Below are 17,553 nucleotides of genomic sequence, written 5' to 3'. Positions count from 1 at the left end.
ATTTATTTGTTTATACCATCCAGTGTTTTTGTTGTGTTAGTCTTTACCTTCCTTAAAAGGACTAAATCTTATAAACTGGTACTGAATAAAAAATAATACTAAGAGAAGCTGGTACTAAAATACATGAACAGGACGGTAATGACAGAATGCCAATCATATGTCATTTTCTGTGTCCATATATGCAGTGGTCACTAAGGACGGAGTGTACGTATTGGATATGGCAGCTAAAATTGATGCTGCTGCCGACTACATCTGCAAGCCCAAATGGGGTGATGTGGAGTTTCCTCCTCCGTTTGGCAGAGAAGCTTATCCCGAGGTAAGAGCGTACAAAGGTCATGCCATTGCACAACAACTGTCAGAGAGTGCATGTTCTGTGTCTTATATTTTCTGTGTGTTTTTCTGTGTGTACAGGAAGCGTACATAGCAGATCTTGATGCTAAGAGTGGCGCCAGTCTAAAACTCACCCTGCTGAACCCCAGAGGACGCATTTGGACTATGGTGGCTGGTGGCGGTGCATCAGTGGTTTACAGGTGGTGCTCCCAAAATCCTGTGCCCGGTTGCATAAAGCACCTTTAAGTGTCTAATTTAAACCCTTTATGGTGAAACCTTAACCCTTAAGTCTAATTTACCTTAAAGGGATAGTTTAAGGTCTATCATTGTTTACTCACCTTCAAGTTGTTCCAAACCCATATGAATGTCTTTCTTCTGCTGAACACAAAATAAGATATTTTGAAAAAATATGAAAAAAATACTATGAAAGTCAGTGGGGTCCCAGCAACTGTTTGGTTTCCTTCTTTGTGTTCAGCAGAAGAAAGAAATTCTTACAGGTTTGGAAATAATTGAGGGTGAGTAAATGAATTTTAATTTCAGGAAAGCTGACCGAGTGGAACGGGTATTCCGAGCTGTTGTGATGTGGGGTGGAGGCGGGGACCAATATACATAATCATGGGTCCGTGTATACTAAATGAAGCAAGGGTGTAGAGTTATATTTAAGCTATTTTTAGACATGCAGAAATTATTTTCACAGGAAGAAAACGTTTAAATATGTAATTTTGGTGAACAAAGATGAGCTTTAAGGGATAAAATGATTGACTACAGGGGGACTTTAATATGTCATCCTGTAGGAATTTTGTTAAAGCACAGTACATATATGTGAAACATTATTGTTATTTACAGTCATTTAATTCCAGGTAAACATGATTGTTTGTTCAATTGATGTAGATACAAATTACTTCTTCAGGTTCCCGCTATTAAATAAGTTCATGTTCCTTTCCTCTTGGTTCAGTACAACATTTTTAAAAGAGGTCTGCATGTTCTTTGTGTGTTTTTATAATATTTTAATATAAATATACATATTAAAACTGGGCTGCATATGTGATAATTGTGGGTAACGCTTCACAATAAGGTTTCATTTTTTCATTCAATAATTCATTTCATTCAATAACATACTTCTTTAGTATGTAATAATCTTTGTTAATGTTCATTTCAACCTTTAATAATACATTTTTTAAATCAAATGTTTAATCTGTTAACATTTCTGAATGCACAGTGAACATTAACTATTTTTATAAACTAACATTTCTTATTGTTAGTTCCTGTTATCTAATGCATTAATGTTAACAAATCAGACCATAAGACCTTCTAAATTGCTACCCTTGTTTGTTTAGTGACACCATCTGTGATCTGGGTGGAGTAGATGAGCTGGCCAACTATGGGGAATACTCTGGAGCTCCCAGTGAGCAGCAGACGTACGACTACGCCAAGACTATCCTCTCTCTAATAACCCATGAGAAACACCCAGATGGTGAGCTTGTGTGTTTGACAGAGCATGCTTTTTAGGACACTAATAACTAGCATGAAAAATATGAAATAATAATAGTAAATTGTTTTATTTGTGATAATGCGATGAAACATGCTAAATAGTGTGTGCATAATTTTTTGGCTAGGGTGTCATACAAAAGAAATTATGAACGCATGCCAAATCAAGAGAGAATCAACAAACTATTAAGGCTGATTTATACTTCTGCGTCGGACCTACGCCGGAGCCTCTACGCCGTAGCCTACGCTTTGGTTTTAATTTATACTTCTGCATCGTTGTCCGCGTTGACGCACGCAGAGGGAGCATGTGAAACCCGAGGAAGTGGTTTGAGCAGACCAATCACAGCGCTTGCGTCCGCGTAGAATTGACGCGTTGTTACATTTTTGGAGAGGTGCACGTAAGGCTGATTTATACTTCTGCGTCGGACCTACGCCGGAGCCTCTACGCCGTAGCCTACGCTTTGGTTTTAATTTATACTTCTGCGTCGTTGTCCGCGTTGACGCAAGCAGAGGGAGCATGTGAAACCCGAGGAAGCGGTTTGAGCAGACCAATCACAGCGCTTGCGTCCGCGTAGAATTGACGCGTTGTTACATTTTTGGAGAGGTGCACTCAGGGTACGCCGAAGGGTACGCGCGCTACGCACAGCCTACGGCGTAGCTACGGCGTAAGTTCGACGCAGAAGTATAAATTGGGCTTTAATAATTCTATGCATTTTTTTGCATAGTCAAATAAAACCTGCAGCTGTAGTTTACCTCTTTTGCCACATAATTTTGTCAGATAAATGCCTTAAACAAGATTAGTGTTTTGTTCTTCCCTAATATTTAAAATATATATATATATATATATATATATATATATATATATATATATATATTCCATATATTTTGATGGTTTAATCAAACTTGTAAAGTTAAACAAAATTAAACAACACAAACAACCCAAAAGACATCCCTTTTGCCAACTACTGTGTACTGTACTGTATAAGTGTTATTTCGGTCCAATGTTGTTTAAGTGTGTGTGGATCTCATTCAAAATAGAAATCTAGCAATCAATAAAACACAAAATAGTGTGCCTTATTACTGTCCCAGCTGGTTAAAACAAAAATCTGATTCAGTTTGGCACTTTATGTTGTGTCTACTGTAGGTGGTTTACATGTCCTTAACTACTATGTACTTACATCAAAAATAAGTACAATGTATTTATTGTGTTCATATTTTATTGCAAAACACTGCTATTGAGTTGGGATACGGGTAAGGTTAGGGACAGGTTTGGTGGGTTAAGGTGTAAAAGAAGGCTCAACATTGTAATTGTAGATTTAATTACAGAAATTAATTACAGCTGTAATTACCTGCAGGTATTTTTAAAAATACAAGTACAATGTAAAACATGTATGTTAATGCAGTCGGGAGACAAGCAGCAACAGGAATGCTGGCAGTGAGTGCATGGTTATTCCAGGATGCAGATGAGACCTCTGTCCTTACTCTGCGATGTTTTTGCAGTTGTCCATGCTTGTGCAACTTTCTCTAATAGCCGCTATGCTGCTGAGCTTATAGGTCTCCATTGTATGGAGTTCTTTTAGCTAGGTCAACGGCTTGACTTGCAGCCGATCTGGACCCTGCTATCAACAGGGCGGGATTTTATAGATCCCCATAGCGCCACCTATTGGTGACGCGTTGTTGAGAGACCGACTTGAAAGGGAACATGTCTGGTTACCTAACGAAACGTCGGTTCCCCTTATGTTTGGTAACAGACACATTTTCTCTTCTCCAAATCACTAAACTGTCAACACAACTCACTGCGCAGTCTCTGCTTCGTATCTTCATCTAGACAGCGTTAATGCAACGGCCGCGTTGGCAAACCCAACATTGCGATGTTCAACACGCCGCCGAATAATATCCGGTACGTCCATGAAAATATATTTTGAATCTGATGCGAGTAAATTAAAACAATGGCCGGTAACATGCATACTGTTTGCCTATCTGAGTGCGGTATAACCATACTTATTAGCGAATAATCAGAATAATGAAAATTGCATGTAAACTGGAGTGAAGAGTTCTGTTTGTGTCATGTAAACATCTTACTGTGATTTAGAAATAATCGCATTATTGGTGCACATTTAAACGTAGCCATTGAATCATTATTTTCCTGTTAATCACAACTGTAATTTGAAACAATCTGTATTGTATAAAGCGCTATAAAAATAAAGGTGACTTGACTTGATCAATAATCTATATACAGTGCCCTCCACAAATAAAAGCCTCCTTTGGTAAATTTGAGCAAAACAGCCCATAGGAAAATATCTTTGGTTTTTCTCTTGGTCTTTCAATCAAAATAATCTAAAAAATATAACCTTTAATAAAAATAAAAATAATAATAAAAAGCCTCACAGAATTAAAGATACTTAGTTTCCCAGAATCCTCTGATTAACCCCAAAGTCTTCAAAATGGAGCCAAACATCAAGTAGCATTTGGCAAAACAGAAACCTTAAACAGAAAATCTAGAAAGTTTTCCGTTGATGCCCATTCTGTCGGGCTAATGTTTTTACTGAATTCAGGAATACGAATTTGATGAAATTTAGAAATTCAGATTTCAAATTCAATTTGTCCCACCCAAATCTTACCTTACAGGAAAGGTGTTGATCATTGGTGGCAGTATTGCTAACTTCACTAATGTAGCGGCTACGTTTAAGGTATGACGACTTCTCTGTCTTGGTATTCATCATTATTAGATCATGTCATGTTGCTCTTTTTAGCATGTTTCGTCACATTTCATGACACTCATCAGGGCATTGTGAGGGCTATCAAAGACTACCAGGGGCCTTTAAAAGAACATGAGGTTACCATCTTTGTTCGACGTGGAGGTCCAAACTACCAGGAAGGGCTGAGAGTGATGGAGGAAGTAGGTAAGTGTTTTGGTTTTTGGAAGAGCAGGTTACCAAGGGTGCCGTTTACACCTGGTATTAACATTAAGATTGCCTGAAACTTATTTGGATGGTACTAAAAACAGGTGTAAATAGGGTCAAAAATGAGATTTGTCTGGTGCAAACACATTTAGAGGAAGTAGAAAATTACCACATAGCAATTAGGGAAATTTGTAATTAATTATTAATATTTATATCCACTGTAAGAATGAACTGATGTAGCAGAGTTAATATTATGATTGATTATGATCGACCGTTTATCCAGTGTATGTTCAGTTTAATTACCTATCCTATCAACTCTAAAAAATATTTTTTCTGCACAAACTAATTTAAGCCACACCAGAGCGGCGCTGACCACATTACTTAATTCATTACTAGACCTCAAAAGTTCAGGTGTTTTTCCCTGCACATAAGATAATGAAAATCGTCATGAAGTTATTACATTTCTTTTGCTTCTTATCTTTCATATTAGTGTTTGACAGGCTACTTTGAAGAATTGCATGTATGTAGCCACGGAAAGAGCTTCAAAGCAGAAACTTTTGGTTTACAATACCATATCATTTTTTATCGTTAGCAAACACGTCTTCCCTGCGATGTCGAGTCTGTTGCACGGCTCGGCCTATTGAGCTCTGACTGCGCTTAAAATGGAAAATTAAATGGAAAAGTGGACAAAGCTTCCTTTTCAAGTGAAATTACTTCTTATCAAATAATGAAATCTTTTCTCATTTCAGTGATCAAACTTAGTGAAATTAATTTAATATGCATTACCGAAAAAATAGTCTTACAACCACTAGTGAAATTGAAAACATTGATCAACCTAAGTGAAATTCATTCATACGCATTAATGTTTTTCATTTCACTAGTGGTTTTAAGAATATTTTTTCAGTAATGCATATGAATTAATTTCACTAAGGTAGATCAATGTTTTTCGGTTTACTGGTGTCTGTAAGAGGATTTTTTCAGTTAGGCATATGAATGAATTTCACTAATGTTGGTCAATGTTTTTTGTTTCAATAGTGTTAATAAGAGGCTTTTCAATAATTATGGCTTATACGACCCCTCATACACACTCAAAGCATGCGCACTGAAAGCTGTCTCTCTCAGACAGCATGCAATCCTGAATTCAGTTCACTTTCGTGGATTCTTGTCCTTGAATGGTCAAATACACACAATTATGTCAAAATGCCCATTATGTGGAATTTCATTATTTTTGTCACTTTTTCAAGAGGTCAATCTGACCTTTAAATCCTCATTTGGTCAAACGTCATTTCAAAATACTGTATAATCGCAGTTCAAATTGGAACTATACAAAATGTCCATGTGTTCACTTGTGTGTGAATAGAAGTCATGACACACCATTCACGAGTAATCTCCTATTTCTCTTCTGGTTCCCTTTTCGTTGCAACAGGAAAGACTACTGGAATTCCCATCCACGTTTTCGGCACAGAGACTCACATGACTGCTATTGTTGGCATGGCGTTGGGTCATCGACCAATTCCCAATCAGCCTCCAGCGGCAGCGCACACTGCCAATTTCCTGTTGAACACCAGTCCTAATGCAGCTGTAAGTGTTTTTGTAGTTTGTCCCGATGGCTGATATAAGGGATGCACACACACACGGCGTGCTTTTTTATTTTCAGCATCGAAGCAATTAATTTACAGTTGGCAGTTTGTGGTGACATGAGCAAAAGTGGCCGTAGGTGAACATATAAATGAGCAGCAACTCGATGCAGTGACTACCAAAAGGAGTGAAGACGTTGGAGCACATGTGGTCTGTCTTTTGTGAGAGACACGTCAGAAAATGCTCTGTGATTCATACACTGATAAATGTTCATTTCATTCATGTATGTGTGAACATTGTAATACAATAATAATTTGTGTCATTGGATTAGAATACAGTTCAAATTCATACATATTACAACTATTATATTAGTAATAACATTACATTATGGGCAGGGCTTGAAAACAGAAAAAAAAATCAGTCGGTTCAATAAAAAAACAAAATCAATATTTTAACGTTTCTGTTCATGCCTTCCTTATGTAACATTACCTTTCCAAAAATGGTTGATTAGAAAATGTTTTTTGCAACCGCTGAACTGTGACTATCGACCAGGGCATAGCGCGGCGTTCGTGGTTCGACTGGTCGAGACTGTTTTCCAAAGATGGATCCTGCCTATATACGCGAAGTGTACTGTCTTTATAAAGTATCTCCTTATAATTTTTTTTAATTTTTTTCCCTGGCCACCACACCCCTCTTCGGAGGACAACTTTATTTTTAATAAAGCAAAAAAATATGTACGCAATATTTTACAATACAGACAATACATTTATATATAGTGCGTAACTATTCACCCCATTTAGTGAGACCCTGGGTACATAAGTGAAGGGGGATTATAGCACCATGTACAGAGTGTAACAAGTAACATAGGGCACGACAAGGTGACAGACAAACAACAACAAAGAAAAAACACAACTTGAGCAAATTATTATTATTTTTTTCTTGTTGATCTGAGATTTACATTAGTTGATCACGGTTAAGGTGTTTGAGGGGAAAATGGGTTTTGAAAACATGTTATGCATGAGTGTGGATAGTGTATGCCTATGTGTATGTATGAAGTGATAGCTGCAGTAACAGAAGGGGGGAGGTATATATCTGGCAATGTACATGGCTTATAGTTATATTTGTGCGATATTAAGAAATGTCAAGATTTCAAAAATGTAAAGAATGGGGACCAGATATCTTCAAAGGGTGATATTTGCTTACTTCTGTGTGCATTGTGTTTCTCCATTGAAATATATTCTGAGATTAAATTTGTCCAGTGATTGATGTGGCAAGATTTCTTTGATTTCCAATTTTGGAGGATTACTTTCTTAGCGACAGTTAGAGAGATGAGCAACGGATTCCTATATTTTTGTGAGATATGAATTTCAGAAGGGTCGCCTATGAGACAGAGTATTGGGGATAATGGGATTCTGTAGCTCATGATGGTTGTGTAGACCCATTTTGAACATTTTACTTTGGGTAATGTGAGTTCTGTCAATTGACTTTATATTGTATAAGTTGCAGGTTTGTGTTATTGGTCATGAAAAATGTGTTCCTACAAATTTGTTCCCAGTACTCAGGTTTGAGAGAGACGGCCAGGTCGGTTTCCCATTTGGTTGTTGGGAGTGTTATTGTTGTGTTTTGGTTGGAAATCATTGTATGTAGCTGGGAGGTTAATTTTATGAAGTTATTAATTTTCATAAGTTCTTCTATAAGCTGAGATGGTTGTAATGTATTGTTGGCAAGTGTGGTTTTATTTTTAATTAGAAGTCTAAGTTGTTGATAATTAAGGAATTGTTCCCTCCCAACCCCAGATTTCTGTGTGAGTGTGTTAAATGACATGAAATGATGGTTCTCAAATAAGTGGTGAAGCTGTGTGATACCTTTTTGTGCCCATGTGGGGAAATAAAGAGGTTTGTTCTGTATCATCAATTCTGGGTTGTGCCAAAGTGGGGTTAGTTTATTTAATCCTAGTGATGATTTTGTGATTTAATTTTTTTTCCACCAGGCTGTCAGAGTCGAATAGATGGTTATGGGTTGGCAGATGTTGGATTTCTTGATTGATTGTCAGAGAAAGGGGAGGTCTGCAACTGGGATATTTGTGCATTGGTTTTGTTCCAAATCCAGCCATGGGTATTTATGCTTATGTAAATTGATCCATTTAACTAGGTGCTGTAATTGATTTGCAAAGAAGTAGTGATGGAAGTTTGGTGCCTCAAGCCCCCCATGTGATTTTTTATTTTGTAGTGTTGAGAGTGATATTCTGGGTTTTTTGTTTTTCCAATAAAATTGTGTTGTTAATGAATTAAGGGTTTCGAACCATTTATCTGTAGGAGTGATGGGGATCATAGAAAAAGATAGTTAATTTGGGGTTGGGTTTTCATTTTGACAGCAGCTGTTCTTTCGATGAGTGTGAGTGGGTGTTTAGACCAGCGTTTGTATTCGTCTTCAATTTTCTTTAGGAGTGGAGTGTAATTGAGGCTGAAAAGCTCTGACAGCCTGGGGGAAATCTGAATCCCTAGGTACTTGATGTTGCCTGTGTGAAGGTAAAGTGATGTGTCCTGAGCTTCAGAATCCCATACATCATCTGAGAGTGGTAGTAAAATTGACTTATTCCAGGTTATAGTGAAATTTGAGACAAGGGAAAATCTGCTGATAATATTGAACGTTTCTTGAAGTGATACTTGTGGGTGCTGTAAATAAAGTAAGAGATCATCTGCATGTAAACTGATTTTGTGTTGTACATTGTCTACCTGAATTCCTTTGATTATGATGTTTTGTCGTTTTGCTGCTGCGAGCAGTTCGATGAAAATGGCAAAGAGAGAAGGCGAGAGTGGGCATCCCTGTCTGGTGCCCTGATGCAATGTGAAACTCTGTGATGTAATTCCATTAGTGGTGATGGTGGCGCTGGGTGATGTGTACAGTATTTTAATCCGGTGGATGACTCTCCAAAACCAAACTTGTGAAGCATATTAAATAAAAAAGACCAGTTTACCTTATCAAAAGCTTTCGCTGCATCAAGTGAAATGATAATGGTTTTCTGTAGTCTTTCTTGTGATATATTGAATAGGTTAAACAATCTGCGGACATCATCTGTAGCGTGTCTATTTTTTATGAAGCCTGTCTGATCTGGATGAATGAGTGTGGGGGTGACTGTTCTCTATTCTGGTTGCTAGTGCTTTGGTAATGATTTTCAACTCAGTATTCAATAGTGAAAGAGGTCGGTAACTAGAAGGGTGAGTTGGATCTTTTTGGGGTTTTAGCAGTAATGTAATGGCTGCTGTATTCATGTGTGTGGGTATGGTGGATGACGTTTTAATTTCTATTATTACTCTGTTGAATAGTGGTGATAATATCTCCCAGAAGTGTCAGTAGAATTCAGCTGGAAATCCATCTGGACCGGGAGATTTATTGCTAGGAATTTTATTGAGTGCTATGGTAAGTTCGTTAAGGCTAATGGGTATGTCTAGAATACTGGTTTCTTTTGTATCTCCTTATTAAACTGTCTGTACACTTACAAAGTTCTCAATGCTTCGGTTTGGAGGTAGGGACCCTCATTTATGCTACCATGTTAGTGTGGGTCTATTTTGAGCCTTGTTAGTGGTATTAACTAGCGATTTTTACTTTTTCTATGCCCTATACACTAACGTTATAAGCTAATCTGTGGTTAAACTAAAACTAACATTAAAACTGGGTACATTCGATCATCATGAAAACACATCCCAGAGAACGGTCGACTCGGTACCCATGTGTTATTTAGCCCTAGGTTTATTTTTGTCCGGAATTGTCCTTTAAGCCTATGCACTTTATCTTTTGTAACACAAGATTTTGGCCAAATGTATTAAACGACAGGAAAAACTGAGAGCCCACATAGCTACGATAAACTTTGTAACCTCTAAGTTGATGAAATGCAATGCACTTACTGCCTCAGACGAATCTCCAACATTCGCTGGTGAAAAATCTTGATTTTGGTCAAATGTTAATAATATAATGACACATGCAAGTGTCATGGTCTTGACTTTTATTTTGATAATCTGTTCCATTTCCATTGCTACTTACTTATGATGACTTGACAACTAAGCGTGGACATTTCACTCAAGTTGGATGCAATTTTTCTGCAATGTCACATTTGCATAGAATTCATGGTTGGTTGACTGCTAAAAAGAAAATATTTAACAGAACGATAAAATAACGCTATTAACTGGTTGAAGGTCATTACAAACAAGCGTTTCTGTTCATAATGATTAAACTTGATTTAGTTTTCGTTTATTTTCCTGTTAAAATTGTTTGTTTACAGTTTTTGTTTATGTTCCTTGAACCCTGATTATGGTAATAAATTCTAGATGGCAGTGGCCCATAAACCCATCCAGAAGTAAGGTCTTTCTTTTGTTCTTTCTTTCAGACACCAGCAAGAACCAGAAATCCTTCGTTCTCTGAACACAAATTGAGCAATAGTGTCACAGATGTCATGACACCCACAGCAGGAGCTCCACGAGGTATTTGGTTTTGACTGATTGTTGTTTAAAACAATCAGTCACAGCAACTTTTAAAGACAACTTTAATAGAACCTTAACACGCTAATTTGCATTGATTCAGAATTTTTCATTAATTCTTTTAACTGTAGCTCAATTTAAAGATGCTCTAAGTAGCTTTTCTTTTACTTTTAAGTAACTTTTTTTTTGTTTAACTGAACTTTATACTGATGCCAATCAGTGTGGATGCAGCTTCACACAAAATTTAAGATTTGCCAGCATCTTGTAATTTGGTATACCTCTAACTAACATGAACAAGTTTAAAATGTTTAAGAAAACATATTAGCCATATCATCTTCCAGGTCGTTTTCCAGGTTCTCCAAAAAGGTACAGTGCATGTCACAGTGCAAATAAAAACACTTGAGCTGGCCACCACTAACCAGTTATCCCAGTGGTAACTTTTCCGAAAATCAAAATCAAGCAGGAAATTACCCTTTAGAGGTTTGTTTTCTCTGAGCTCTACTGGGTTTCTTTTACATTTTTTCACTTGCCTAAGACATAGGCCTGAGCATTTGAATGTATATTTATTTTCAAATATATATTTATTTAATGTACATTTTTTTGTTTATTAATATAAAAATTCAGTTATTTTCTTAAATTATCAATGTTCTTTTAAAAGTTACACTGTAAAAAAATTACTATAAAATTTACAGTAACTTATGGGCAATTTTGGTTGCCAGCAACCCTGTAAATATACAATAGTACCGTAAATCATTAACTACAATTGTACTGCAAAAAAACAGTGTACTGCTGTGTACATATACTGTAAATATAGCCTTTTTTCTTTCTTTTTTACATTTGTTTACTATAAATATGTGACTGAAATTACATTTTTCAATTAATGGCAAAATACAATAACAGTGTAACTAACAAAAATAAAATCTTATTTTAATATGTAAAATTTACAGCAATTATTTATCATGCTCCCACAATTCATAGCATACAATACAGTAATACTGTAAATTGCAAAAACCAGTAAGTAATTGTCAATTTTTACTTTAAAATTCAAAGCAATTGTTTACAGTGTACTGTGATTAGTTTAAAAGGCCAATGTAGTGCTTTAGATTTACATTTAGAAATTTAGATGCTGCCATCTTTCTTAAGTAATTGTACCCCCCTGTAATTTGGCTCCAAATCTCAGGTGAAAATTGACATTTTGACCCCCCTCTACAGAATAGTGGATTACTTTCTTTCGCCAAAAAAAAATTATCACAATCAAAAACTTTAGCCAGGGACATCTGGTTGAGTTGACACGGAATGACCCTTTAGAGTATGGTGATAAATCGATTCATAGTGCCGGTTTCATTTATTTTCTGCTGAGTGTAACAAAAATGATTACTTGCACCTGTTATTTTGCTACACAGTGCCATTATGCTCACACGCGTGTGAATGCTGGGAGATATTCAAATCAGATGCTAAAAATGAATACACTCTATTTACGAGTGCCGTGTGAAACTGATAACATTTTTATTCATACTGTGAAAAGTTACTTACTGTACCTTTAATTATTTTCCATTTTCTTTGTACATTCTCTTCTTGTTTTTTCCCCCACTGTTTTTTTCCTGTTAGTAATTGGTTTATTTTTATTTCACTTCCATTCCGTCTCTTTTTTCTCCTTATTCTGTCATGTTTTCTTTCTCTCTTCATCATGATAATTAGTTTCCACTCTTTGCCATTCATGGTCTGTGATGGTCATGTTTAATGCAGCGTTTAAAGGTAAGAGCTCTGGGCTGGTCGAGTGTTTTTCTTATTAGTAAATGATATAAAAGCTAGTTCCTAGTTGCTTTGATTGTTCAAGATTGCTGATGTTCAGAATGAGAGAACAGGGACATTTTACTGTTTGTCACTACTCTTGACTGTGTTTGTTAAAGTTGTGTGATTGCTTGGAGCAAGTAATGATAATTGACTACTTAAAACTCACTGTCTGGTGCGTAAATTAGGTGGTTTTCACACTGTGCACGTTTGCTGGTGTCCAAATCTGTTTGTGATCTGACCCGGATTTTTTTGGGTCTGGTTTTCTATCTCACTCGATTGTCAAATTGTTCATTATCTGTATATTACCTGCACTTGTGGTGAACAGTTCTCTGGTTTGATACCGTGGTCCATTTCCTGGTCTGCATGGCAGCTTTCACTGCATCAATTGTTCATGTAAACCATGCTCTGTTCAAACAAAGTTGCCAGTGTGAATCTTTGAAAGACATCTAACTCAGCATGTGGGTAGTTTTAGAACACCTCCATTTATATAGTTTTTATTGAAATGCGTATAACTCATGTCGTTCCAAACATCTATGACTTTCTTCTGTCAAACACACGAGAAATCCTGAGGGAAGTTTGGGTCTAAACAGCATTGGACTCCAATGACTTTCATTGTATGAAAAAAATACATTTTTGTACAGCTCAAATACCACAGGCTATATATTTGAATTAACATACTGCTTACATACCACGATACTATCATAGCACCAATATAACACAGCAAATCAATGGCAAAACACTACCAGACCATAGACCAGTCTTGTCTCTTGTCAAAATGGCTGTCTGTAATTTGATTGGCTGTCTTAAAGCAATTTCAGTGCAGGTCTATAGGGAAAATAACTAATTGCTGAATTTGTCAAAGCTGTAAAAAAAAGTTGGTTTATGAATACTGTAATAATATATACTTAATATACTTATCTTTGTACATACTATTTTTCATCTACTCTGCAACAATGAAGTATACATTTTCGTCTACAGCTTATGATAAAACATTTACATTAAAACACACATAGTGGACTAATTTGGTACACAGAGGGGCTTAAATGGTACACATGTACCCTAATGGCTAATTCACTAATTTAAGAAAAAGTACTTAAATTTTGTCCGTTTATGAGAAAATTAAATATAACATGAGTGTTTAGTTTAGAGATTATTCCTTAATTTAATACTTAATTGGAAGGCTATACACATATATATTTAAAAAAACATGGTAAACTTAGATCTGGCTGGGTTTAATACTTTACCTAAAATATTTTTCAAATATATTAAAATACATTGAAAGCCTTTTTAAACATCAAATCCCAAATTAATATGTACATTTTTAATCTTTGTTTCCTTAACTATATATTTGTTCTTTTTTTTTTTGCTCCCTTACGCATGTGTCTAATTCTCATTTTCCGTGTCCTTTTTTCATGTTTCTTGGAGTCTTTACACGCCCTTATTGATGTCAATTGTTTTTTATTTGTTTTTCATTTTCATCTGTAAACAATGTTGCACCCCTTTGTGCTTGCCAGAACTGAATGGTCATTTATTTATTTGTTTATTTACATAGTTTTGATTTGTGAAATTAAGCAGATAAATGACTTGGAGCTGAATCTAAGTGTGATGTTTGTCTCTCTACCCCTTTAGCTAAACCCACGACTCTCTTCAGCAGGCAGACCAAGGCAATTGTGTGGGGTATGCAGACGCGGGCAGTTCAGGGAATGTTGGACTTTGATTACGTGTGTTCACGTGATGAACCTTCTGTTGTTGCAATGGTCTACCCCTTCACGTAAATACATTTAAAAAAGCATCTTGCGCTGAGTGTTTACGATTAAACTGTCCAATGTAATATAACTTGTATCATCTCTAATACTTGCTTTATTCAGCTCATCATGGCACTGAGGATTGTCAAATGGGATTTGAGGGCATGTTTGTATGTTTCAGTGGTGACCACAAGCAGAAGTTTTACTGGGGTCATAAGGAGATCTTACTGCCAGTCTACAAGAATATGGCCGATGCTATGAAGAAACATCCAGATGTTGATGTGCTCATAAATTTTGCCTCCCTTCGTTCGGCTTTCGACAGCACCATGGAAACGTTGCAGTATCCTCAGGTAAAATCCCATATTGACATCCCTGGGTATCTGTTAGCTGGTAAATACAGCTAATAAAGTTTTTTTTCATTATGGTCACTTCAATGCTGTGTGAGTAGCTAATGCTATGAGAACGCCTCGCTGCAGTGATCATCTCTGAAGCCTGTTTAGAATCACATCAATTTATTTCCAGATTGCTCCTTGATGAATATATAAACCAAGCCCAACGTTGTTTTGTTCAGAGTTTCTGAATTGATTTCCTTTCAATTTGTGAGTTTGAATTTGAGTTGGCCACATCCAACAGGAAGTTTCGATTTGTTAAGCATTAGTTCATGCATTAGGTATACAGGATTTTATATTAACTAACTTGGATGGGTTAAATCCAGAGGACAAATTCTGAGTATGGTTTACCATACTTGACTTTCACATTCACTTTCATAAATAAGAGATTAGGATGCTATGCTACTCTTCTGTGTTGTCTTGCTGCCAAGTGACGGAAAATCGATACAAAACGACACTTTACTCCAGTTACATGTTCATTAAGGCGCATGCCTGAGGGCTGCTCCACGCTATCCTGTGTCTGGAGAACACTGGTGTGCACTGCAGTGGTTTGCCCTCAAGTCAACTTAAGCTGTCTGAAATCACCACCTATATATATATATATATATATATATATATATATATATATATATATATATATATATATATAATGTATGTATGTAACCTAGATGGATACTTTAAAAAGAAGTTACTCTTAAAAGTAATATACCCCAAATCCAACATTAATAAATAGATCTGAAACTGTCAACCTTACTTTTCTGAATGTAATTAAATGCTAGCATATATTAGAATTTAGCTTAATGTAATTTATTAACACTTTAAGATATTAAGATATTTACGATATTCTTTGTTTGATAGAATGTTTGAAATCTTACATGAGTTTACTGTGAGATTTCAAACATTCAAATGATTTTTCTAAATGGAAAAGGTACATTTTAACATTGAACATCATAAGAGGACATTGTGTAAAAAGCGCAATTGAGCCTGGGTTGTTGTGAATGTTTGCACTGATTTGAGTGATCTTCTGTTATTAGATACACACTATAGCTATCATAGCTGAAGGCATTCCTGAAGCTCTGACCCGCAAACTCATCAAATCAGCCGATGAAAAGGGTGTCACTATCATTGGACCTGCAACTGTGAGTATTTCAAAATGTATTTTGTTTAGCTATATATGTTTAATACGTTTATAGTTGAATATCATCATTAGCGTACATCTCAGAAAGCCTGTTGAAAAATATATCTGTGCCATATTTCATCCCAAAATCAAATGAAAAATAAGATCAAATAAAAATACGTGCTAATAATTTGCCTAAAGAAAATCATGTCTGTCATTTGTGTTTTACTCCTGAACGTTCTGATTGGGGTTTGAACATCACATAGCCTATTTAGTTTTACATCCAACTGGTTGATTGGACAATACTCGGATTAGTTGATTTATGCAAAACTGGTAGCATTGCACATTTTAACCTGTACTGCCAGGCAGATCACCACTGATAATAATGAGAATAACAAACAAACTCAAACTTACAAACTCTTGTAAGTCCATACAAACATCCATGGGAGTGTAGTAATGTCTTTCATGGTCCTAAAATGTTCATTCATTTTCCTTCTGCAAAATATTTGTTTTTTCATGAGATTCTCTCAATGTGTGTGTTTTAGGTTGGCGGTATAAAGCCAGGCTGCTTTAAGATCGGGAACACAGGCGGAATGCTTGACAATATCCTGGCATCAAAGCTGTACAGGCCAGGCAGCGTGGCGTATGTGTCCCGCTCAGGAGGGATGTCCAATGAACTCAACAATATCATCTCACACACTACAGACGGAGTTTATGAGGGAGTTGCTATTGGAGGAGACAGGTGACAAACAGAGCATGTCCTGTCCTTGTGAATCGACCCTATGAAAAATAAACGACTGACAGCCCAAATATCCAATCAGATCGCTGCTTGAGAAGCATAGTTGCTATCCGCCATTTTGTCCTTCGGGTTTACTGAACTGTCGGACACATACAAAACTCTGTCTAACAAATTCCTTTAACTATGGTTAAAAGGTGTTATGAAATCCAGCTGTAATATTGAAATAGCGAGGATCAGACTTGTCATTCATTATGAAACTGACACTCTTTATTTTAAACCTTCATTTTAGAGTTTCTGTATTTTTATTTATTTTACTTGTACATGGATTATTTGTTTTTATTTGAAAAACAAAAGTATGCTGAATGGAATCCTGTGTGAATCTCTGATTTCAATATCCCTGTGCTCAGTTATAAATAACATGACATGCAACCGAAATACATTATTTTAAGAAAAATACACTCACAAAAAAAAAAAAATTCACTCATTTTTGCATCAATAGTGCGTCCGTTATACACTTTTCCTGTGTGTTAATGTCAATATTTATGACTGTTCTTGACACTTGGGTGAATTTACCTCTGTACTTTTACTGTTTTCTTCTACTATTATATTTAGTGTTTCAGCATAACGTCCTGATACAAAAGCTTCTGTTTTCTGATTTTTGCGCTATGATAAACTGTAAAAAAGTAATTTATTCCAAAATCATCAGGTGCATCAGCAAACAAGCTGATTCACGTAGTTTTGTTTGATGGACATACAGTAGATAGGGATAAGCTCAATTAAAGCAGGATTCAGAAAGTACTAATTATTACTTGATTGAGCTAATAAACGGATCAGCAACTAAGATGACAACAGTGTCCCTCTTATACTCAGATTCCCAGGCTCTACATTCATGGACCATGTGCTCAGATATCAGGACACTCCAGGCGTCAAGATGATTATCGTTCTGGGAGAGGTGAGATCATGGGAAAGATTTTACATATAGAAACACAGTCACA

General features: G+C 36.1%; 1 protein-coding gene across 5 annotated transcripts in view; it reads left to right on the top strand.

The window, feature by feature from the left end:
- aclyb (ATP citrate lyase b) overlaps positions 1 to 17,553 on the top strand; it is a 67,447-nt gene that overhangs the window by 37,695 nt on the left and 12,199 nt on the right. For 3 of the 5 annotated variants that reach the window (XM_077205876.1, XM_077205879.1, XM_077205877.1), the window contains exons 7-19: positions 186 to 316; positions 412 to 530; positions 1,668 to 1,804; positions 4,447 to 4,508; positions 4,604 to 4,721; positions 6,148 to 6,302; positions 10,684 to 10,777; positions 12,473 to 12,529; positions 14,198 to 14,339; positions 14,495 to 14,663; positions 15,737 to 15,841; positions 16,365 to 16,561; positions 17,429 to 17,510. In XM_077205876.1, the coding sequence (XP_077061991.1) occupies positions 186 to 316; positions 412 to 530; positions 1,668 to 1,804; positions 4,447 to 4,508; positions 4,604 to 4,721; positions 6,148 to 6,302; positions 10,684 to 10,777; positions 12,473 to 12,529; positions 14,198 to 14,339; positions 14,495 to 14,663; positions 15,737 to 15,841; positions 16,365 to 16,561; positions 17,429 to 17,510 (1,568 nt within the window). The remainder of the gene's footprint in view (positions 1 to 185; positions 317 to 411; positions 531 to 1,667; positions 1,805 to 4,446; positions 4,509 to 4,603; positions 4,722 to 6,147; positions 6,303 to 10,683; positions 10,778 to 12,472; positions 12,530 to 14,197; positions 14,340 to 14,494; positions 14,664 to 15,736; positions 15,842 to 16,364; positions 16,562 to 17,428; positions 17,511 to 17,553) is intronic. The other 2 variants (XM_077205878.1, XM_077205880.1) reach the window with 1 other exon arrangement.

Source organism: Siphateles boraxobius, unplaced genomic scaffold (genome assembly GCF_051911475.1).
Source record: "Siphateles boraxobius isolate OS27281-9 unplaced genomic scaffold, OSU_SipBor_1 55, whole genome shotgun sequence".
Classification (NCBI taxonomy): Eukaryota; Metazoa; Chordata; class Actinopteri; order Cypriniformes; family Leuciscidae; genus Siphateles; species Siphateles boraxobius.
The sequence above is the reverse complement of the archived record's forward strand: the minus strand, read 5'-3'. Positions and strand labels throughout refer to the sequence as shown.